Raw genomic sequence first — 25,628 nt, forward strand, 5'->3', positions numbered from 1 at the left:
ATTAATATAAAAGCCCATTTAGAGTAAGCCGACTTCGGTAGAATAATGTAGACCAATAAATATACATTACATTATTAACGAATGTTGGCCTCGTTTCTCGCTCTCTTTGTTCGTTTCACAATTTCCCGGTGGACTAACTGGAAAACCAGTTTTCCGTAAAGCGACATTAAGGTTCAAAGTAATCTGTTAGGAAAATATTTTGTTCTGGACTGATCGTGACTCTGAGTTATTGTAAAAATGGACTTTGTTATACAGCAATAGAGTCGAGTTTCAAAGGAAAGCAGTTCCATGGCACGTTTCATGATTTGTGAGTTTATAGCAACGGTGAAGTGTCGGCGGTTAATGGTGGCAGAGCGTGGCTCTCACAGACGATATATTGAAAAAGTTTGGCGCGAAAAAACGCGGTAACAGATGAAATACAAATTGTTGATTATAATAAATTATAACTTGATTTAACATTATAAACCAAAATTTATATTAATATTTTTTATTAAATGAAATTCACAACGTTCTTGTATATTACTTTGAAATTACAATTTACTTAACACATAATATTAGTAATTAACCTATTTTATGACTCTATGTAACGTAATCTTCTTTCATATGCAGAGACAGAGCGTAATGCTAAAAAAAAATATTCTTCTAGCTTCACGCATTAAGAAAATCTCAGGAAAATCAGAGGAAGACTAGCATTAAGACAATCCGCTCCCCATTTTCCGCTGAATTTTTGCTTGTTTATGTTGAGTGGCGGAACTCAACCCCGCGCTTTACCTCGTCACCAGGACGAAGAAATGAAAATATTAAATATTACATTTCCTCGAGAGGGAATCAAACCTACAAACTTAGAGTTAAATGAGAGAGAAAAGTTAAATGATAACTAACACTCTTTAGTCAAAGTTTTTTTTTTGATGATTTTGTAAAAGATTTACTGAGTTGACCATTTATGAGCATTTATAAGTCAAATAGAAATATTTTTATGTTGTTATTTCTATGTTATTTTTATGTTGTTGTTCGAGAACAACATACGAAGACGTAGCGGTAAGGGTGCCAAAAATTAAACAGCTTGAATCTGTTCATATACTATTGGTCCATCCTGATATATGCGATGTGTGAAGGTAATTTAGCTATTTATGCACACACATAAAATTACATTTATTTATTAAATGTATGGCCATATTGAAGATTGGATTGTTATTTAATATTAAATACCTATTTGAGATATTGAATTGCGTAACTGTTATTGACTATTGTATAAAGATGAATAATATATTTCCAACGGAAGACATATACCAACATATACAGTTTTACATTATTTATTTATCTTTTAATATTCTAGATCTTTATTATACCGTCGTAGCGCAGTGTTACATAGGTTAGCCTCTAATGGTAAAAGTGATAGTTGCAGGTTTGATCCCTGAACAGGAGAAATGTGCAGAATGTCTTGAATTAGCGATCATAAGTAACAGTTTTTTTAGCTCCACTCTGTTTCTCGCATGAACCAAGGTAGGCAACTCTCCTACTTCCTGCCGAATTGGGAGACATTGCATGTCGAGTGGCAGCACTTAACTTCGCCCTTTGCATGGAGACTAGAGTGAAAAATAATATATTAAAATATTTCATTTCCTCAAGTGGGGATCGAACCCACAACCTGTCGCGGTGACAGTCACACGCGTGTAGATAGATTTAACAGTAATAGAGTATTAAATCCAGTAGTAGAGATTAAAAATCATTGTTATGAATTTATGAATATTACTATTTACATACTTATAGCAATTGCGTTATTAATAAGGAAAAAAGGTAAGCTGAAATAAATATGTATCTAAGAAGATGCGCTGACGCAACAAGCTTTATTTCTGTGACGCATTAAAATATCTTTAGCAGCAATTGTAAAAAACATTATTTACTATTAACATATATATTATCATACTAGACTTAATAATTAAAGTTAAAGTGCTTTTCTTGTTACTAAAGATTATAATTGTGAATTTTATTATTGTCGAACATTTAATTTTATTATTCACTCGAAAGATAAAAGCAAAAAAATCTGTTAGTACTCCCCTCATTGTAGCAAAAAGCGTGCGGATGCTCCTTATAAAAATGTAGGATCTTGGAAAAAGATCATGCTTACCCGAAGTGGGTGGGCGCCCCCCTCTGATTTATGGTAACATGTCGCCAGTAGCGCGTACGGCAACCTCGCTTTTTGTCATTAACTGATTTTTATTCTATTTCCTTTGCTATTCTGTTGTTTCTACTTAAACAATAATGTCATTGTAATCAACAACATATTATATATTAGTTTAATAACTTTATATCAATTATATTTATATCATTATTTTATCCTGTTCAATTTAGTATAAAAACGAAACAATCTTAACCATATTATTGTTAAATGAATGGGTTTTTCTTTTGCAATTTTTGTCAAATAATTTCTTAAAACTATATTGAAATTAACTAAATGGATGTATATATAATTATAATTAATAATTATATATTGTTTTTCAGTAAATTTTAATTTTTCGGAAAATTTGTAATAAATTACAAATATTTTACAAACATACTTTATTATGTTAATTGTAATACACTGCCATCTATCAAGAAGTAGCGGTATTGTTAATATAATTCTTTTTTAATTTGCATAACCTATATAAATAAATATTAAACTATTATAAAACCAAAATATTAAAAAAATTAAAAGATTAAAAATAACAAATTAAAACTGACGCTACTGTCATCTAGTAGTGAGAAGCGGAAAATATATGAATAATATATTTAATACGGCGTATTAGTTATTGCTAATAGATGGCGTTAATCAATATACCTTTTGTAAAATTTAATAACTTACTGAAAACAAAAAGGATTCGGTTGTTTACAAATAAATAATAATACTTTATGCTCCAATAATCTATATAATTATATAAAAGGACCTGTCCACACTGACTGATGTAAAACGCACGCACAGCCGTGACCGCTGTGCGCAGAAACGTGAAAGTTGGACAGATGTTTATTTTCGTGTGGATTTTCTTTTTTTAAATCGGCACCGATTTTTATAAAATTTAAAATTCAGACTCATAAAAATATTGAATTGAACACTTGTTTCACGGTTTTTTTTTAGAATTCATCCCCTAAATTGAAAATTATTTCATAAATATATTTAATAAATATTCGTATAGTTCAAGCGGGCGACGCCGCTTAGGTAGGCTAGTATAAGATATTTTCGTATGCAACAACGAGAACACTAGTATTAAAAAAACTAGCCAGCATCATATAATCTATATATATAAAAGGACTTGTCCTCACTGACTGAGGTAAGACGCACGCACAGCCGTAACCGCTGCGCGTAGAAACATGAAATTTGGACAGATGTTTACTTTCGTAATCTGGACATCCACTAAGAAGGGATTTTGAAAAATTTTAACCCTAAAGGGGTGAAATAGGGGTTCAAAGTTTGTATGGAAAAAAAATTAAATCGGCACCGATTCTTATAAAATTTGAAATTCAGACTCTTAAAAGTATTTAATTGAACACATGTTTCATGGTTTTCTAGAATTCTTCCCCTAGGGGTGCAAATAAGGGGTTGAAAGTTTGTATGGAAAAATCTTAACGCCACCGATTATTATAAAATTTTAAATTTAGACTCCTAAAAATATTTAATTGAACATGTGTTTCATGATTTTCTAGAATTCACCCCCTAAGGGTGCAAATAAGGGGTTGAAAGTTTGTATGGAAAAATCTTTAAATCGCCACCGATTTTTATAAAATTTGAAATTAAGACTCTTCAAAATATTTCATTGAACACATGTTTCGTGGTTTATTAGAATTCACCCCTAATTACGCAAGCGAAGCTGCGCGCGTCCGCTAGTGTTTTATAAAGCTCAAAGAATTACGACAGAATGTTTTAATTTACTTTTTGTTTTTAATGTTTTATATATTTGACTTATCTGATATTTAACTGAATAATTCTTAACTGGTTTATAAAAAATAGTACAATATAATTTCGAGCTAAAATAAGGTTAAATTTTAAGCGTGAGTTTATCTCTAACAGAAAATATCTTTATAATTTAATCATATGTACAAAAAATCCAGACAGATGATTAAATTTTGCTTAGCCACTTCTAGGTTTCACAAAAGTTTTGAATTATTTGTAAAAACCAGTGTAGTGTGTTCTAAGGACTCGCCCTGGTCTCGCACGGGGTGATGGAATAAGTCATATTTAATTTACATTTAATGCAATATACAAATATTTTAATACAAAAATTTTAACACTGAAAATTATCCTCATCAAATCGTTAGAAAACTTTTCAAGAGACAGTTTTATAATGGTAAAGTCTTTTCGCAGAGTCTTCTCTAAACTAACGTCTATTATTTACTAAGCCACGACAGTCGTAACAGCGGTTCCATGTATTAATTATATGTTAATTTAACTACAAATATAAATCTGCAATAGTTATATTCTGTTAGGAATATGATATATAAAATAAAATTATAACTGACGGACAGCGGTCCGTACATAATTAGTGCAAAAAGCATTGAGCTCCTCCTTTTTGAAATCATTTCAAAATTAAAGATATTTGTATTAGTTTTAACATCTTTATAATAGCTACGGATGTCAAAATCGGCAACTTTAAAGGAGAACCCTTCAAAGTTTTAAATGTTTATCTATATATATAAAATCGAAAGGTCACTCACTCATCACGAAATCTCAGAAACTACATGTGCTAGGAATTTCAAATTTTGCATAGGAGTTACTTATAGGACGTAGGTGCTCGCTAAGACGGGAATTTGCAATATTCGACTTCTAAGGGGTTGTTTTTGGGGTCGAAAGTTTGTATGAAACTTCGTTACTACAAATGCTAGGAGTGTCAAATTTTGCATAGACGTCACTAGGACGTAGTCAAGGAGACAGAAATTAATAATAACATAGTTCACGCGGGTGAAACCGCGAGCGGGCCGCTAGTTTTTTATACAAACGGCCATGGTTCATGAAAATCTACAGAGCTTTAATAATAAGCCTTATAAATTTGGAAAGAACGGGCGATCCCATGGTTTAGCGATCCCGGTTGTAAACCAAAAAGCCTTAGGTTCGAATCTAGCTAGATTCGTCTTTTTCATACGTAACATGTTATATAAAGCTATAACCAACAAACATAAACTTAGCAAATGATGTGGCTATATATAACTGACCTATTACAATAATCCAAGAGTTATAAATATAGTTCAGTTGCATCATTATCTTATAAAGTCTTATTTTTAATACAAATAAATAAATGCCAAATTGTATTGACATTAAAATGCACACCTACATCCTCTGTCAGCGTCTATACGTTAATTAATAAATATTGTTTTTTTTATAAAAAGATCTTTAATAAAGTAACATAGTAAAAACTGTGTGTTAAAAATATATAGTTTTTTTTATTTTAAGCAGTTTTGCATCGGTATTGCATATAAATGTAATCGCAACAGTTGCCAGTTCGATTTCTGTGATGCAACAACAACGAAAAGCGCAATATTGACTTAAGTTTCGCCCCTCAATACGCAATGTCTCGAAAATTGGGCGAAAACGGAGTGGGTATATTAATAAATCAAAATAAAATCAAATGCGTGAAGCTGTCACGCTGTATCCCGCACACTGCAGTTAAGTCACTCCGTTCCCCACTTTTCGATGAATTGTTCAAGGCATTGCTTGTTAAATGGCGGAACACATTGCCGAGCTTTTAATACTTAATAAAATATGATTTTTTAATAATAAATATATATTTTTTTTTAAATTGACAGTTTATTTTGTAAGTTTCTCATGTTTAATAGAACTTGTCAAAAAAGAGAAAATTTTTAACAACATATTTTCATTAGTGTCTCGGTATTAGTAATCAACTCATCACACAACAATTGTGTCACGCGGTCGTAAACCTTATCGTCTAATTAAAACAGCGCTATAGATAACGGCATGCTATTTAAGCATCTTTTATTAATATTAATAAATAATTGTTTCTTCTAGTCTAATTATTCTATTGACACCTTAGACAGGATAGAGATATATTTTCAAGCTGTAAAGCTGAAAGCTGAAGATTTTTATATTTAGTTGTCACATTGACGTCACATATTTTAAACCAGAAAATAAGTATACCCGTAGAACTATAATCAAGATAATTCATTTTAAAATTTCACACCAAATACACAAACATTACCATAATCAGAAATTCAATGAACCATACACATCAACACGCTCTAAAGCCTTCTCCCAAAATACCTACACATTTACATAGCACATTACAAGCTAACAAGCATCAGTGCTAAACAACCTTTACAGTGATAATGGAATTGGGTAAGCCTATGGGCTGTCAGCGTCGCTACGGTGGAAGTCAGCGGGAACTGGTAAGTCAGTAACGCGCGCCGGCGTGGTGCGCACGCCACCTGCATCCCATTCGTAGTCGTATGTGCACTTCTAATATATATCGTGAATTCCAGCATATCGTTGTCTCCAGTTTATTTTGAACCGTAAGTAAAAATAAATAATATAGTGAATTATTATTTTTTGATGTAGTTGTAATTTAATTAAATTGCTAATATTAGAGCCAATGACTATATTTCTCATTTCTAATGTACCTACAGTTGTGTTTACAAACATTATTGTTTTTTCAGTCATAAAAAAATTTACGTTCTTATCTTATCTCATTTTCGAAATTTACAAATCTTTACGATTTAAAAATATATAAAACACGTTTTTTGTCAACTTCACGTTATATTATGTTAAAACATTCTACCCCTAAGTTCCCCACTTTTTGCAGAATTTTTCTGCAGAATGTTGAGTGGCGTAACTCAACGCCGGAACTCAATATGCGCTTGACTCATAAATAAATAAAATACTGTAGGTAAACAATAATAATAAAACATTGACAATGAAAGTTGTTAAACTTGCGAGTACTGGTCTAATGTGAGCCAGTCAGGTTAAAAGAAATAGAAAGCTGTTACTTTCCTCGACACAGTTCAACAGACGAAGGAATGTTAAGCAAAAATCCTACAGAGATTTATATCACAATGATTTTGAAAGTTAAGAAAGTAAGAAATAGTATGTAAACAGAATATGTTTTAACAATTAAAAATCAGTTCTAAGAAACTCGTTTATAGCGACAATTACTGATACAGGGTGAGTCATATTGAACTTTCCGGTTTTGGAAGGACGTTGCACGAAGAAGGGAAGGAGTAGAAGGGTGGGGATGGTGTCATTAGACGCGCCATGACATGCAGTTTTAGTGTGAACAATGGCTTGGTCGGGACAACATCGTGCGTTCGTAGTTGAAGAGTTTATTAAAAATGGCGGCTCCGTGATCACAACACAGCGTGCGTTCCGTTTACATTTTGCTATTGGTCGACGTGATCCCATTCCCACTGGACCAACAATCAGAAATTGGGTATCAAATTTTAGAGCAACATCATCAGCATTAAAAACAAGACCACAAGGCCGAATTAGGACGTCAACGTCAGCGGAAAACGTGGATAGAGTGCGGGCTTCAATTCAACAATCCCCTCGGCGTTCTGTTCGGAAACATGCCGCTTCACTAGGATTATCTTTCAGTAGTGTCCGCAGAATACTGCATAGAGACCTTAAATTTCACCCATACAAGATTCAGGTAGTGCAAGAATTAACAGTTAGAGACTTAGACACACGAACAAATTTATGCCGCGACATTCAGCAGATCCCCCGCACTGCTGTTTTGATCTTCAGTGATGAGGCACATTTTCACCTCGCCGGAACTGTCAACAAACAGAATTTTCGATACTGGGCTGAGAATAACCCACGAAACCTACACGAACGACCACTTCACAGCCCTCGAGTGACAGTGTGGTGCGCTATTGCAGAGTTTGGTGTGTGGGGTCCCTATTTTTTTGAAGAAGATGGTCAAGTCGTCACAGTTACCTCTGCTCGGTATTGCGACATGCTTGAAACTTTTCTGAAACCGAAATTGGAGGAATTAACGCAGAATCATGACAACGATAACATCTGGTTCCAACAAGATGGTGCTACAGCCCATACATCCAGGCGTTCAATGGAAATCCTGCGACAAATTTTTCCCGGTCATCTCATTTCTTTGCGAGGTGACGTTGGGTGGCCGCCGAGATCACCTGATTTAACCCCCTGCGATTTCTTTCTCTGGGGTTACCTGAAGGAAAAGGTGTACACGCATCGTCCCCGAACCATCGATGAACTGAAGGCTGCAATCACGGAAGAAATCAATGCTATTCCGCTGAATATGACTCGACGAGTAATGGACAACTTCCGGGAAAGGCTTCAGCAGTGTGTGGTCAATGGAGGTAGACATTTACAGGATATCATTTTTAAAACCAACTAAATTAAAACTGCATGTTATGTGCTTTCAAACAATAAAATAATTTTTACTGCATGTCGCTTTGTTTTTAATACACACCTTATTGAAATCGGAAAGTTCAATATGACTCACCCTGTATAAACATGATTATAAAGAGACGTTAATTGCACAAATTATGAGATTTTTCTAAGATCCTTATCCAATGTCTCTATTTTATTTTTATATCAGTAAAAAGATTTTGTTCCAGCTTTCATTGTTTTTCTAGGTTACTTTTTAAATCTTAATCTTTTTCATATAAAGCTTAAAATTTTAAATTCTTTAGTTGGCTAGAACGTACTGAGAATATATAAGAGCTATTGCAAGTTGGTCTCTATGGTCCATCTAGTGGGACTATACGAAACCATAGTTGACATCAGGAATAGAATGCTTAAAATGCCCTCTGAACCATTAAGAAGAACTTCTGAAAGGAATATATGGTACTACTAATCTATGACAAATTAATTAGAAATTAATAAATAGCTTGTAATAATTAATAATTACCTTAAATTTTATTTAATTTAAGCTTAAGTATTTCCAACATAAAACAATACATTATAAGTTTTTACTTACTTGAAAACCATCAAAAAATATATTAGCATATAAAAGAAATGCTAAGGTAAATTATATTCGCAGTAAAATCAATAGGCAATTAAATTAAATTAACCCATTTTCTTACGTTAAGTTGCACTTTACATACATAATTATAGTAGGTATCTATATACGGTCTGATAAAAATCAATTGAAAGTGTTTTTCCACACTTAAAAATAAAAAGAGATGCTAATAACATAAACAAATTTTAAATTTATCTATCTAGCACCCACTATCAAGAGGAAAAGTAAAATACAGAGTGTATCAACTTCCCTCCTTATGAAATTTATTTTTAAACGTTTATCAAATATTTATTTTTAACCCGTATATCGCGTATAATTATATTATAAATAGCGTCCACGTCCGGTAGGTACGTAAAAAAAATACTTTATAACTAAACTTGCCAGAAAAAAAAAACAAAATATTAAAGTATCGATAAATAAAAAAAGGAATGGAAATGTCAATTTACAATTTTATTTTTGTTTATGTAAAGTCTACATTTAAAACATAAGGCGTAGGCATACAAGCGTGCGTCTGTAAACACGACGGTTGTTAGTTCTATTCCTACTTGGGGAATTAAATATTTAATAGTACCATTTTCTCGCTCTTGTAATGAAGCAAATCGCGGCGTGGAAATTCACCACCGCTATACAGTATGCTCGCATTTTCCCTAGGCCTACTGTTCCATGTGCGGGATAGAGCGTGAAGCTGCGTGAAAAATATGTAAATTCTAAAGAAAAATCATGGCCCTATATGTATATAATATATAATTATGTATATGTTACACATATATTACATGTGGGTAATGGTAAGTTCCGTTTGAGTTTAATGAACGTGCACAAACTATCAATAGCAGCACAACAGTAGATACGATAAATCGCAAAAAGGCACTTTCATTTTATTACGAAATAACTCAATGAGTAAATATTTTTTAAATTTAAAGTGAAAAGCTTAGGAGATAAACTTGTAACTCAATACTTTATTAGGACGGCGTTGAGTTCCGCCACTCAATCGTAATGTCACGGAATGTCTTGAAAGATGGATAGATAATGTTTTAACACTACGAGTACATTTCCTCCACCTTGCCAAAAAGCATGTAGTTGATTTCTCTTTTTTACATATAATTAATATGATATATTAGTGGCATATATAATATACTAGCGGCCTGCTCGCGGTTTCACCCGCGTGAACTATGTTATTATTAATTTCTGTCTCCATGACTACGTCCTAGTGACGTCTATGCAAAATTTGATACTCCTAGCATTTATAGTAACGGAGTATGTTTCATACAAACTTTCGACCCCAAAAATAACCCCTTAGAAATCGAATATTGCAAATTCCCGTCTTAGCGAGCACCTACGTCCTATAAGTAACTCCTACGCAAAATTTGAGATTCCTAGCACTTGTAGTTTCTGAGATTTCGTGATGAGTGAGTGACCTTTCGATTTTATATATATAGATTAACTCTCCTTTCTAAAACTCTAAAAACTCTCCTTTCTTACCATAGTCGCAGTGTCACTAACTTTATCTACCTACTTATTTACCTACCTACTCCCGAGTAGTGCTTTGATTTTTCTTATTTAAATATATATTGTATTTATGTTGAGCCCAGTCGTGGCACAAGTATGGGACTATAAACGCAACAGGTTATAAGTTCGATTCCCATTCGATGAAATAAAACATAGAGATAGAGTGACGTCGAGTTCTGTCTCTGAACAGGCAATGCTTCCAGAATTCGACGAAAAGTGTATAACAGGACTACTCAAGACAAGGTTTCCAGGTTCCCTGACCTACCCTGCTATATACAGGATACAGCTTGAAGCTCCAAACAAAAAAAGGAAAATAAATATTATATTTATCCTACGCAAAACGAGAGTATTCATATTGTATAGGTAAGGTAGGCCTTAAAGAGGATAGCTAGCGGTTATCGTAAGTAAGGCATGCAACGTGCGTAACGGTTGCGCTTCGCCTGGTCTACATCCATCCTGTTCGTCGATACAATCACAATTCAATTGGTTTTACTGATTATTATTAATAATTGAATCTACTTTTAATATAATAAAAAAATATTAAAAAATAAATAAAAACAATCGTGCAGGCACAAGGGTGTGACTGTAACGGAACGGTTGTTGGTTCGATCCCGACTCGAAGAAATTAAATATTTATTTACATTTATATTATCATTTCTTCGCTCTGGTGTCGAGGCAAAGAGCGGCGGAAAGTGGGGAACGGAGTGTCCTAACACTAGGTTCCCTCTGCCTACCCTGCTGTGTGTGGTATGCAGAGTGAAGCTGATTTTTTTTTTAATTTAATAAATATAAACATAAAACCTGTTGCTCTATATTCTATATTTAGAAACCTACTCTTTTTTATAATTCAGTTTTTTATATTTATTTTATTTATTGGCTTGAATGGCTCCGTAAACAATATAAGGCATCTGATTTAAAATATATTTACATTTTCAGTATTGAAAAAAATAAGTATTATTAAGATTGTTTAATATATTTCTTGTTTTTATAACGGCTAAGGTTAGTAGTACCTACCTTCGTGCAGTTAGTGTGGTCAAGGAGCAAAGCTGTCATTACCTGTGTTGAGAGACGGTCGTAAACATAATGCCATTAAATGAGATATATGTATTTTATACTTATTCATACATACATAGGTATATATCGTGAAACACAGAAAAATCAGTAAAATATTATATTGTTAGCGTACTCGTGTAAAAGAGGGTAGATGTATGTGAAAAAGACTATAAAATCAGTGGAATTGTGTCAATTGGGAAAAGTTAATTGCTTGTAGGCGATAGCCCTATCGGAAGGATGTTCGTATGTAGTATTGTTATTGGGTGATACATGTATATCACTTTTTATAATTACGTGGAATGTCTTTCCGAATACGTTAGAAACATGAAGACGGTATGTATTTTTACCATGTTTTTTTTTAAATGCTAACCGCCTTCGATTTCTAACAATATTTAATGTTTTTTAAATATCAGTTTCTTAATACGTTGTAGTCAATAAAAGTAAATAAGATACTATCTATTTATGAGCCCAGTCGTGATACAGGGACACAAATGTTACTGTAAACGCGACTGGTTTTGGGTTCCATTCCCACCCGAAGAAATAAAATATTTTTATTCAAATTTATATTTTTATTTCTTCGCTCTGGCATCGAGGTAAAGCTGTTGCATGAGTTCCGCCACTCATCACGCAATGCCTTCAGAATTCGGCGGAAAATAGGAAACGGGGTATCTTAACACTAAGTTCCCTCTACCTACCCTGCTGCGTGAAGCTGATTTTTTATATTTTTATATTTTATTTAACGATTTATTAAAAATTTAACCATTATATTTCTATTAATAGACGTGTCTACTCTCATAGATGGACATATTTGAAAATACAGATTATTGTAGAAACCGATATTGATACATCACTACGCTGTAACTAATACTTTTGCGCAAATAATTGAAATCCTATTTATAAATAGTGACGGGAAACGAGAAAATTTACCAACTAACTACCAATGCACACGTGTAATATAAACGCAAGCAATGGCGCAACACTATTTGACCAACCAATGTGGCTTACCCGATTTCCACATTTTAAACTACGAAATAAACCTTAGCCTGAGTAAGTACTAAGACAACCTTGTCAGATATCTACTCTGAGATTTAGAAACGTTGTCGTGATAATATCATATTAGCGTTTACAACCGTGAAGCAGTATTTAGTTCAAAACTCAAAATAAATTTAAACTAAGTAGGTTGGGTGGGTCCGAAGAGCTAAGGATCGAGTGTGGTGGCGCGAATTGGGGAAGGCCTATGTCCAGCAGTGGACAGTCGATGGTTGTCGATGATGATGATGATGATGATGATGAGGTTGAGTTGAGGTAATATTTTGGATTTTTTATGTTTCCGTTTCACCACGGGACTGAAGCCGCAGGTTACTAGTGTTTAATACTTCCTTACAATTTATAACTATTCTACATTTCTTTATGGTTATGTCTGCATTTTCAGTACAGAATGTAGGTGTATACCTATTTTAAATGTAAACGTGACGATAAGAAAATATCTTAAAATTATATTCCAATTCATTTGTGATAATAATCTAATGCGTTTCCTAAATCTTTTTATTTTATCGGCACGTCTTCAATTTCACAAAAACAAAAATGAGCCTTATAATTTCATTGTTATTATTGTGTCCAAAAAAAAATATTAAATATTAAATTACAATAATATTTATAAAATAAATTACTTTGTGCTGCATTTAGCAGAGTAGGCAGAAGGAACCTAGTGTTAAGACATTGCTATTCTCACTTCCCGAGTTCCCGCTCAATTTTCGAGACATTTCACGTTGATGGTTCAGCGGCGATACTAGGGGTCGCGCTTTATCTCATTACTGAAGCGAGGTAATTACCTCAACTAACCTTAAATTTCTTCAAGTGGAAATCGAATCTATAACCGACGCGTTTACGCCTCAAATGTTTATGCAAAATATAAATAACGTATTCGTATATAAATAAAGGACGATATAATTAAGTAACTGTTAACATTAAATTCATCTACTGATCGAGGATTCTGAGAAAATAGTATACTCGTCTCTTCTTCTTCCTGGCATTAATCCCGGCTATTGCCAGGGTCTGCCCTCCTACTCAACCTACTCCACTTTGCACGGTCTTTTGCGTCCTCGGTGGTTAGACCATTGGCTCTCATGTCCTGCATCACGACATCCAGCCAGCGCTTCCTTGGGCGTCCAGGAGGTCTCACTCCAGGAACTGATATAGCAAGGCACTTGCATCCGACATAGTTCTTAGGCCGGCGCGTAACGTGGCCAAACCATCTCAGACGACGCTCTTGGAGCTTATCCGCTACGTCACGGACCCCAAGACTACCTCGAATGAATGTGTTGCGTATGCGGTCAGACCGCGTTACGCCGCACATCCACCTCAGCATCTTCATTTCCGTGACGTGAAGCTCCTGAGTGTGCCGAGATAGTGCCGGCCAACATTCGCTGCCGTATAAAAGAACCGGTCGGATGATGCTCTTGTATATCAGCCCCTTGAGTTTGGGCGGTATTCTGCGGTCGCAGACCACACCAGTGACCTCCCGCCATTTGGCCCAGGCAGCGCTTATCCGCCCTTGGACATCGTGATCGATGCCTCCAGACTCGTGCATAACGGATCCAAGGTACCTGAACTTCTCCGACTTAACGGCTGGCTCAGGACCTATAAGGATCGTGCTCGAGTCCCGGCTCCCGCAGGCCATGTACTCTGTCTTCGACACATTTAGTTTAAGACCGCCGTTCTCAAGCGTACCCTTCCAGAGGTTCACTTTACGCTGCAGCGTCAGTCGGTTCTCGGCAATGAGTGCTATGTCGTCGGCATACATCATCAGCCATGGAGGCTGGTCCTGGATGTGAGCCGAGACAATATCGAGCACTACATTGAATAAGAACGGACTAAGAGCCGAGCCCTGGTGAACCCCCACTGTAATCGGGAAGAGTCTAGTGTCGCCAACAGCAGTCCTAACCATAGAAGCGGAATCGTGGTACATGTCTCTGATAATCTCAATATAGGCCTCAGGGATCCCTTTGGATCGCAATGCCCACCAGATACACTGACGAGGCACACAGTCAAAGGCCTTCTGCAGATCTAAAAAGGCCACATGCAGAGCTCTCCTTTTTTCCCTGTATGCCTCCATCAAAGTTCTGAGGGCGAAAATGGCGTCCATGGTGCCCGATCCTGGCTGAAATCCATATTGAGACTCAGAGATAGTACACTCTCGGCGGAGCCTGAGGTCGATCATGCGCTCGAAGAGCTTCATGGTATGACTCATAAGCTTAATGCCCCTATAACTACCACAATCTTGAACACTGCCCCTTCCTTTGTAAATAGGGGTAATGAAGCTAAGCCGCCACTGATGCGGCATCTTACCAGTGTTCAAGATATGGTTAAAAAGGTCAGTAAGCATGAGCACACCAAGAGAGCCCAACGATTTCCACGCTTCGATCGGAATGTCGTCAGGTCCCACCGCTTTTCCGTTCTTCATGCGTCGAAGGCAATTACGTGTTTCGTCAAGGGTTATTGGGGCAATAAGTCCGAGGTTAGGCGGTGGGTCGTGATGAAGACTGCATGGGTGCTGAGTATTCAGCAACTCCTGGAAGTAGCTTGTCCACCTCTCCTTCACAGAGGCATGACTACAGAGCAGCGTGCCCTGGGAATCTTTGACGCAAAGACATTTTGCGATATCTTGCGTCACTTTATCCCGGGAACGTGCCAGTTTGTAAATGAGCTTCTGCCCCTCCACAGTTTCAAGTTTATCATACAATGGTGACAAACTTTCACTGCGGGCTCTGGCTACAGCTCTTTTACAGGCACGTTTAGCTACTGTGTACTCCAGTCTGTCTTCAGGAGAGTTGGATTCCTGCCACTTCTTAAAGGCAGCCTTCTTTTCACGAGTCACCTCCTGCACCTCGTCATTCCACCACCATGTCTCCTTGTCGATGACACGTCCTCCCCTAGAAAGGCCAAGAACTCGCCTGCCCGCCGCAATGATTGCCGACTGAGCCCGATCCCAAACATCCTGAGCAGTCTCGGTGTTAGTCGAAATATCGTGACTTTTCACCTCTGCCAGGAAGTCGGTCTGCATCGGCCCATTCAGCAACCACCACTTGATCCGAGGCCTACGTTTCTCGGCTACTTTCTTCTTCGGAGTGACGTTAAAGTCCATGACAAGAAGACGATGTTGGGCCGTTAGGCTTTCGCCTGGAATGACCTTACAGTTAGTTACCCTGCCCATATGACACCGTCTGGTCAACAAGTAGTCAATTTGAGTTAAGTGGGACCCGCTCTTATACGTGATAAGGTGCTGAGAATTCTTTTGGAAGAACGTATTCACGACGGCCAGATCAGACGCAATACAGGTTCTCAGAATGTTTTCTCCCTCTGCATTGCGAAGACCGTGCCCAAAACCCCCGTGAACACGTTCATACGGCTCAACAGCCTTACCGACGTGCCCGTTCAAATCCCCCCCAACTAAGACCACTTCGGTAGACGGCACAGCAAGTAGCACCCCTTCATACTGCTCCCAGAATGTCTCCTTTTCGGCCGCGCTACATCCCGCCTGGGGAGCATAGGCACTGATTAAGTTTGTGATAACGCCCTCAATCAGTACCCTCACTCGCATCAAGCGGTCGGAGCGACGGTCAACTTCAAAGAGCCCATTCTGAAGCTCTTCAGAAAGCACTACCGCTACACCGTTTCTACCAGAAGGTGACCCAGTGTATATAAGCCGGTAACCCTGTCCGATGTTACGGGACTTATTACCCTTCCAGCGAGTTTCCTGGAGGAAAGCACACTGGACCCGACGTCTCATGAGTACATCTGCGAGTTCCCTGCATCGTCTGGTTAGAGAGCCAATATTCCACGTTGCAAAGCGGAGTTTTCGTCTGGGTACTTGCGTCTTTAACCGTGCCCGTACTTGACACGGTAGCCCTTGCCCACTTGTCGCAGGTGTAGGGCGATGTGCCTGCGCGTCGTTATGCGGCGACGCCCTAGCCGTACCCAGTCTGTTGTTGGTCCGTTCCATATTGTGGCTGTTTGTGGTTTTCCTGGAGCGACTGCCGTCTGACCTCCAAAACCCCCTTTGTGGGGAAAAACCGAGGGGCGAGGAAAATAGAGGGGGGTAGGATAGGTATAGGAGGGAGCTGGAGAAAGGAGGAGGAGAGGGGGGGGGAACACCATTCTTACGGACTGGATGAGGATATAAGAGTGGCGGCTCGAGGATCCGGGGTCGCGTACCCGTATGCCCACAAACCAATATCGGACAGGTATTAGTCTGGACACCCTCTGGATGATAGTATACTCGTCTATAGGTACCTATTTTACCTATTTTATTAAAAATACTTACCCTGTTCCAAGATATTAAGAATGACATATTTCTACAGATTAAAAATCGTTTTATTTTTTTTTATCGTTTTACTTTATAAAAACTAAAAGACTGTCAGGTAGGTCAGGCGGAATGTGACTATAACTTTCTTGTGCTCTTTTGAAATAAGTTGAAAATGAGAAATCAAACAATATCCATTTTATCTAAAAATTTTATAGTTTATAAGTAACAATTATGTTTTAACTTCTTTTTAATATTGTTTATATTTTAACTTCTTAATAGATAGATAGAATTAATAAGCTAAAACAATTGAATTGATTTATATGTTTAAAAAAACATAAAGTCGAACGTTCTATAATACATTTTTTATACGTTTTTTATTTTTTATAGATTCACTCATTGTAACTACTTACTTATAGTAATAAATCAATCACTTTCGAATTGTTTTGTAATAACACTTTATTACATTAACACTACAAAAAATTTAAAAAACATAAAATGGGGAACAAAAGAGTCTAAATGGAAGCGGAGTGTCTTAACATTAGGTTCCAAGGTTCCCGGGATATAGAGTGAAGCTAAAAAAACTAATATTATAATGTAATTACCATATTATGATATCTTATCAATGAGTTGTACGTTGACCTTTTATCTACATTCGATTAATTATGAACAGTTGTTTAGTCACATTAACATCTAATAAGCGTGTGGGTAGTAGTATTTTATCTTTACTCGCATAAATAGTAAACTTACTTTAAAACAATGAAGAATTCTATTATAATTTTCTGGTTTTCTTGTTTTAATGGCAGTTTAAATGTAGTTACTCGCATCGTATTAATTATTATAAGTGCAATTGTTTATAATACATTCGTTTTGGCGGAAGTGTTAATGAATAATACTAACGTGTGGTACCCGGAGCGCTTGTCGAAATTAGTGGATGCGATCCAACAGAATATTTCTAAGTTTGCTTTGACAATGCTTAGGAGATCTACTACAAAGGTATTTAAGTAATTTATATACATCTATGCAAATCTAATCAAATATATGTGGGCCAAATATTCTGTGTTAGGTATATGTTAGTTAAGTTAGGTTAGTATATTTCGTATTGTTTTTATTTTATACTTCCTTCTAAAGTATAATATATAATTAACAATAATATTATTTTTATTTAAGCAACTTTTAATTATTGTATGAAATTACCATTACATTTTTTGAAAACCTATTTTCAACGATACCCCATTTAAGTTACATGTAGTTCGTTGATGTATTTTTAATTAAATAAAATAGCGTCTGGTTGTTGTTGTCGCCAATTTTCACGACTGTCATGTATTTAGTGTAGTGACACTCGCAAGGTAAACAATCAATTGGCTGACAATACGATCGATGAGATATGGCCGTGACTGCAAAGATTTTATTTCAAGATTTTCTTATTTTTTTTCCCGAGTGCACTGTTTATGCACAAAAATTTAGAACGCCTTCTCTTCTTCAATTTAGAAGACATACTGCCTGTGGAAATAAAAATAAATTATATTTATCTATATGATAACATTTTCTTTCTATTTATTAAGTAAAATAAAAATAAATATATGTAAACAACAAATGTATCATTTTTATAATCCTAAGGCGTGACGTAAATATACACATCTTTATATTGATGAACAAATTAAAATGTTAAATCTTTAATTTTGCACTGTTTATCCCCTTCTTATGCTTCTGTCTATAGTAATCTCATAATATATTATAGCTTAAAGTAGATTATAAATGTTCAAAATATAAACATAATTAGGTACCTACTCAATAATTCTTAAGCATAAATTTTACTGCATAATTACTGTAGCAAATAATTAACCAAGTTTACATATTTAATGATAGGATTTTCTCATTTGTTTTATTAGTTTTTTTTATATATTTTTGCAAAGAAATCATAATAATAATCTACAGATTCTACAATTAGCAACAGCATTTAACATTCTAGGCATACACCTACATAATTTTCCTTAGATACTGCAATACCTGTATATGTTATGACAAACTAATTAGCATTCCCTAAATTCCCACAATAATATGTTGGTAATTGCACAGTATTAAAGGAAATATATATATAATTTAATTGAATCATGTTATACCTGTATGTATGTAATTACTTTGGTAATTATTTGGTATTTTTTGTTCGGTGTATTTAGTAGTCATCTCTTAATGTTATTGACTTCTCTTGGCTGACAAGAATTAATTATATATTAATTCAATTTTTAAGCATTACATAATATACAAGTTAATATGGGTAAACACTAAAAAATATTTTACTATACACATGTTTAAAATTTGAGATTTTCCCTCGATTTCCATAGAATTCCTTAATCAAATCTTAACTTGGTGATAATGGAAAAACTAATGAAAAAAATATATTCTTTCAAATATAAAACTCTTAAATTTTCGAAATCGACAGCGAAATCGACGGACAAACAAATAGTTTACGAATATTGAACTTATACGAAAACAAAAAAGTCGATAAATTAAAAAATCTATGCCTAATAAGCTTTAATAAGTTTTCTAAAATACTTAATTACTTTCCCTATAAATATTTTAATAATAAAATTTCTAATATAATTCGTATCTTATTTCCAGGCAGTCATGTTAAACGGCTTCATGAGATGGTTCCTGCGGTTCCTGGTGTCACTACTGCAGATTGTAGTTCGCCCATTGACATATTTAATAAATATCAAAAGAAATAGAAAATGTCCGCCTCCGACCAACCCTATATTATTCAAGTCCGCGACAACACTGGCTATGATGATCAGAAACAAACAGGTAAAACTCTTATTCTCAATCTCTCTAATTATATTATTATAATTACTGTACTTGGATGATATTTAAAGAAATGTTATTGGGAACCTTTAATAAAGTAATAGAACCCGAAACAATGATGTTTAAAGTATTCGTCTGTTTGTCTGTGCGTTTGTTTCCGATAATCTCGGAATCGGCTGAACCGATTTAGATGCGGTTTTCACTATTTGATTTTGGCAAGCTCCCGAAAATATTTATTTTATTACAATCGGTTCAGAAATAAAAAAAAGTTATATCAATTTAAAGTACTTAGTTAGGTCGGTTTTTCTTAAATACAGTTAAATAAACATTTGTATAATTCAAGCGGGCGTAGCCGCACGGGCCCGCTAGTGTTATATAAACATGTTAAGTGATTAATAACCATATCTTAATAGTGCTGAAAAAGTTGTGTAATGCTATATTTTTTTGAACACTGTACCGTTAGTCATTGACGCGTGATCTTCCGTGTGCACTTAACTATTAAATAAAGTTTGATAATAGCTGATGTAACGTTTATCCACCTGGAACTGCCTTATTGAACAATTTATGTAACTAAACTACTTAGTAAATTTTAATTGCATAAGACACACGACTTCCGCTTTGTCAGCTAATTTAATGTTGGATTCTAGATATCCAGGGAATAAAATGCATTACCGACTTTAGAAAAGTTAAATAAAATATACATTTTTCAATAAGTTCAAACCACGAGTCACAATTCACAAATTAACCATTAAAAATAATATTCTGTAAAAAAAACGTAGCAGATTTTGAACCGCGCCCATGCAATGAAAATATTCGAGTGTCGATTGACCAAGAAGGCCGAATAACTGTCAACAATATCTTGATCCTAGCCATGCCTACTAATAAATTATTGCTAACATTGACTGTGAAAGTAGAAAGTAATAAAGAATATTCTGGAAGAATATCCTACTATAAGCGGATACAGAATTTTTTCAGCTTTAATTTTATTTTTTCAGCAGCAGCAGTAAAGTCTTTCTTTCAGCGTGAAGCTGAAAGAAAGACTTTACTAAGAAAAATTATCCACTGATTTCTTAAGTCATTTACGAGTGTAATGGAAAACTATATTTACTCGTAATAATAACCAAGGTTGGTTAATTGGCGATGTATTAAATAAATAACTATTGCATAATAACTATCTATCAATGATTTACAATTAAAACGTATAAGATTAAAAATAAATAAAATATTTAAATAATAAATATGAAAAGTGCAACTGTAATATATTATAATTATTTAGTTAAAATTGAATTAAGTTTATTAAAATATTTATGTTACTTTTTATTTACTGTAATATTATTTAAAAAAAGGAAAGAAAAAACGAGCAGTAAAATGACATTACAATACATAAATATGACAAGCTATTATTTTTTTTAACAGCTTTTTATATTTATGTAATGTAAAATATTATTTTATCTTTAAAACACCTTACAAAGTTGTCAAAATACGCAACAAATAAGATAATGAATTCAGGGTTATAATATGTCACATGCATAATACAGTACGAATATTAATTAGTATGTAGTTAAGATTCACTAATCGATAATCGGCGTTAAAATTACCATTACTACTATACTTGACGGGTGTGTGTGGGTTCGAAAACCACTCGAGATAAAATTAATTATTCGATCTGGTCAACCAAATGAACTTCTATTTTCATAGGATAATTTACGGGATAACTTTATTTGTTGTATAAGTTTTTTTTATAAGTAGTTATAAATATGCTGTTGTTTTCTGTAAAATAAATAAATAAAATAAATAAACTAGGGAGAAAGCTCCCTCCCTACTCTACAAAATAAAGAAATTGTGTTAAGTTAAATTATAATAGCTGCTTAACATCCTTTTTTTCAGATAACATCAGAGGAAGTAGTTAAATCTTATATTGATAGATGTAAAGAGGTCAATCCGTATTTAAACGCCATTGTTGAACCTAGATACGATTTGGCGATAAAGGAAGCGAAATGTATAGACAAAATGATAGCATCCAATGAGAGATCTCCTGAGGACTTGGCTAAGGAATATCCCTTACTTGGCATCCCGATGACCGTAAAGGAGAGTATTGCAGTTGAAGGTAATGGACTCATTATTACTAATAACATATATAAGGATATAAGGTTTTAATAGGGAAGGTGAGTGATGACGGAGATAGAAACAGGAAAACAGAATAATCTTTTGAAGTCAAAGTTCACGAATGCTTTTAATAAATGCTATGATATATCTTTACAAATCAGTACAGAGAGAATCTAGAAATCTATGGCTCTACTAAATATACAAACGGTAGGTAGAGAATTCCCCCGAGTAGGAACAGAAACCCACTGGCACATCTGTGCCTCTGTGATATTATATATAATATCAATAACAATTTGGATGCAATATTTTATTATTTTAAATATATATTTTAATTACTTACTATATTTAATTTTATAAATTGTAAAATCTTTCAGGTATGAGCAACGACAGCGGCACCGTTTTCCCATACAGAAACCCGGCTAAGAAGGACGCTGATATCGTTCGTAGGGCGAGAGCAGCTGGAGCAATTCCTATAGCAGTGACTAATACACCGCAATTGTGCATGAATTGGGAAACATATAACAATGTTAGTGGGTTAACAATGAACCCTTACGATCAGAAGCGAACCACCGGTGGTTCTTCAGGAGGAGAGGTAAGATTTATTTGTTTCTGTTTAATATTGCAAAAGAAGTATATAGAACTTCAAATTGTTAATTCTGAAAATGTGTAAAATTTTAAATTGCTATGTTCACGTAATTTAGTTTTAAAATCACTAATATATATTGTACATTTTAGTCTGCATTAATAGCTTCAGCAGCATCTATAATAGGCTTGGGTTCGGATATCGCTGGATCGTTGCGTCTACCACCCATGTTTAATGGAATATTTGGACACAAACCTTCGCCTAAATTGCTGTCTATTGAAGGTGCCTATATGTTTATATATTAATATGATTATTACCAAAGTAGATGAAGCTAGCAATGCTAAAAAATCAATTACAATTAATACGAATGTAACGAATTAAGTTCAAAACGCCCTCTATAGGGTACCTGCTCCTACGTATTTGCTCAATTTTTACCTTCTCACTGTATCCCGCACAAGCAGAGGGAACCTAAGAACATAGTGTTAACACTCTGTTCCCACTAAGATACCCCTGTTTGTAAATTGGGTAAATTGGGTATTTCAAAAAACAAATAATTGTTTTCCTTGTGGATGCGGGTAATTATAAAGTAAAAATATGAATAAGATAATTATGTGAGGATATTTTTTTATGTACTAGGCATTAAGTTTTTGCAGTTTTTTTAAATATATATAAATAATTATAACATTTTGGGTAATATTAAAGTATTAAAAAGATAAAAAATAGAAATCTTAAACCGTTTAAGAAATAACTGTAATATTTAATTTCAGGACATGTACCGGATTGCTTGGATCCTGAATTTGAAGAGTTTTTTGCACTTGGTCCTATTACAAGATATGCTGAAGATTTGCCGTTGCTCTTAAATGTATTGAGACAACCGTCTGGACCTGATGTGCCTCTTGGTAAACCGGTAAGATTTACACATAACTATTAACATTATAAGCCAGTTGTAGTGCAGGAGCACAAGCGTGAAACTATGAACTCAACAAGCTTTGGGTTCGATTCCCACTTGAGAAAATTAAATACCAAATATTTTCATTTCTTCGCTCTTATAACAATTCCAAAAACAATTCCGGAAAATGGGAAACGAGAATCATAATTGTAACAGACTACAGAGTGCCTTAACACTTATAGGTTTCCAGGCTCCCTGAGATAAAAAATAGCATTGTAACTATCTTGAGCCCTATATACAGTTATTGCTGTATTAAAGGGATATTTTTATTTGTTTTTTAATAGAAATATTTAATTAAATTATTTAATTATTATATTTTTTTTATAATATCATTAAGGTGGATCTAACTCGTCTGAAATTTTATTATATGGACGGTGATGGCAGCAATGTTACCGATAAAATTGGGCCAGATGTAAAAAAAGCTTTGGAAAAAGCTAAACATTATATTAAATCAACATATAACGTAGAAGTGCGAGAAGTAAGTATTTTTTTCATTGATTTGTTTTAGTATTTTTGCGTAGCGCATGGGCACAAGCATGCGACTCGCCAGGTTGTGGGTTCTATTTCCACTCGTGGAAATTAAAATACAAAATTAAAATAAACAAATTAGAAACTTTTTTTAATAAACATTTTAATCTATTTAAATTGTATTCAATATATTGAGATGGTTTAATTAAATATCTTCCATAGTTTCTAAAGTTCTTATTAACAAACGACTAATATACATATTTCAGCTAAAAATAGCGAATATAGAGCACATGTGGGAAATAAGTGTTCGAGTACTCTTTAACATCGAACACGTACGGAACATTTACACGGACCCCAAAAACCGGGAACGGTGGATTTCAGTTTGGCCGGAAGTCGTTAAAAAAATGATGGGATTATCACACCATTCATTCACTGCAGTTGCTTATGGACCTGCGAAGAAGTTTTTCGATGCTTTACCAAAGAATTATTATAACAAATTACTTACTGTATTTGAGGGAATAAAGACTGATATTAGTGTGAGTTTATTTACTATATAAGGTTCTAATTTTGCACTTTGCACAGCCCAGTCAGTGGGAAATCATTTTAAACTTTCATACTTTAAGAACTGGTATTGATTTTTAATTTGTAATCCATCTTTACAGTGTTTTTTTAAATCAAAATTATCCGATATGTGTTGATCTTATTTAAATTAAGCTTCTCTTAAAAAATATATAGATACCTCAGTACGTACGTTCACTATTTTATAATATCCATTGATAAAAACATTTTTTTTCGTTTCACAGGAGTCGTTATCAGATGATGCAGTATTATTGTTTCCAACATTCCCGTACCCAGCACATTTGCATTACAGAATATTTTATAGGTTTTTAAATTTTGGATACTTAACTATATTTAACGCTTTGGGTTTACCAGCTACAGCATGTCCTTTAGGACTAACTGATAAAGGTCTACCTGTGGGTATACAGATAGTATCTAACAAAGGCAATGACCACTTAAGCTTAGCCGTCGCCAAGGAATTTGAAAAAGCGTTCGGAGGATGGACGCCACCTAATAAGGAATTGTTAAACAGTGTTAAAACAGCCTAGTTCATGGAAACATGTTGGTATTATTATAAGACTAATTAATATAAGTATATTTTTGTAAAAAAATTGTATGATATTTTTATATTGAAAATTTAAAAAGATAAATTACTGTGATTTTTACTTATGGTCTAACCAAAAACAATGTAAACGAAATATATTTTTGATATAACCAATAAACCATTGTAAAATACATATTTTATTGACATACCTGTTCTAATATAGATATTACAATTTTTATGTGAATATTAAGCTTTTTCGTAGATAATCCTCTATTATATGGTAATATGAAGTAAAAATTTAAATTTCGATCGATTACGGGTGAACCACTGATATGTTATCACCGCTTTCATGCTTACAACGACTACCGACACTTTCACCAGTCATTTTGCACGTCGTAAGGCGTCTTTTCTCTTTTGACTAAACATTCGATACTAGACTTATAGGAGATAGAGAAGAGATATCACCTTTTTTCGATATTTCTCAAGTAGAACACGATAAAGGCTGCAGCTAGGAGGGTATCTAGAGATGTTATCTGTAGGAGCGGCCTGGACTTTAGCTTTGAACAGTTATATTGGTGTAAAGGTTTTTTTTATTTTACAGGACATTTTTTTATTGCTAAAATTTCTACGGTGGACAAGATTGTTCTCAAGAGATCATGGACCACCCGCCCTGTTCCTTAGCCCGTGGCAGCAACTATTAATTACATTATTTGTAGATGATGTCTTAATACAATAATAGATTCCTTGCCCAAAATACTCATTTATATAACGATTTACTTAATTGG

At 34.4% G+C, this 25,628-nt stretch overlaps 1 protein-coding gene across 3 annotated transcripts; it reads left to right on the top strand.

Moving 5' to 3' along the window:
* The first annotated feature begins 6,352 nt into the window (after window positions 1–6,352).
* On the top strand, window positions 6,353–25,034 carry LOC146538236 (fatty-acid amide hydrolase 2-B). 3 transcript variants are annotated; one of them, XM_085186395.1, is made up of 9 exons: window positions 6,353–6,492; window positions 19,456–19,638; window positions 21,523–21,742; window positions 22,116–22,333; window positions 22,477–22,606; window positions 23,092–23,231; window positions 23,611–23,751; window positions 24,008–24,277; window positions 24,545–25,034. In XM_085186395.1, exons 2-9 carry the CDS (start codon window positions 19,462–19,464, stop codon window positions 24,845–24,847), a joined length of 1,599 nt encoding a protein of 532 aa, XP_085042521.1. In that variant the 5' UTR covers window positions 6,353–6,492; window positions 19,456–19,461; the 3' UTR covers window positions 24,848–25,034. The 3 variants fall into 3 exon arrangements, with proteins under 3 accessions (XP_085042521.1, XP_085042523.1, XP_085042520.1); XM_085186397.1 differs by lacking the exon at window positions 6,353–6,492 and adding an exon at window positions 13,258–13,355; XM_085186394.1 differs by lacking the exon at window positions 6,353–6,492 and adding an exon at window positions 17,562–17,829.
* The last annotated feature ends 594 nt before the right edge of the window (window positions 25,035–25,628 follow it).

The sequence above is a fragment of the Heliconius melpomene genome, chromosome 6 (genome assembly GCF_056956725.1).
Source record: "Heliconius melpomene rosina isolate 202511_hmr_F chromosome 6, ASM5695672v1, whole genome shotgun sequence".
NCBI lineage: Eukaryota > Metazoa > Arthropoda > Insecta > Lepidoptera > Nymphalidae > Heliconius > Heliconius melpomene.

Excerpts from the sequence above, each read along its gene's own strand:
- LOC146538236 (XM_085186394.1), top strand. The coding sequence starts at position 17,593 with ATGAAGAATTCTATTATAATTTTCTGGTTTTCTTGTTTTAATGGCAGT. Across the intron at positions 17,830-19,455 it reads TTAGGAGATCTACTACAAAG|GCAGTCATGTTAAACGGCTT; the intron begins GTATTTAAGTAA and ends TCTTATTTCCAG. Across the intron at positions 22,334-22,476 it reads GTGGTTCTTCAGGAGGAGAG|TCTGCATTAATAGCTTCAGC; the intron begins GTAAGATTTATT and ends TGTACATTTTAG.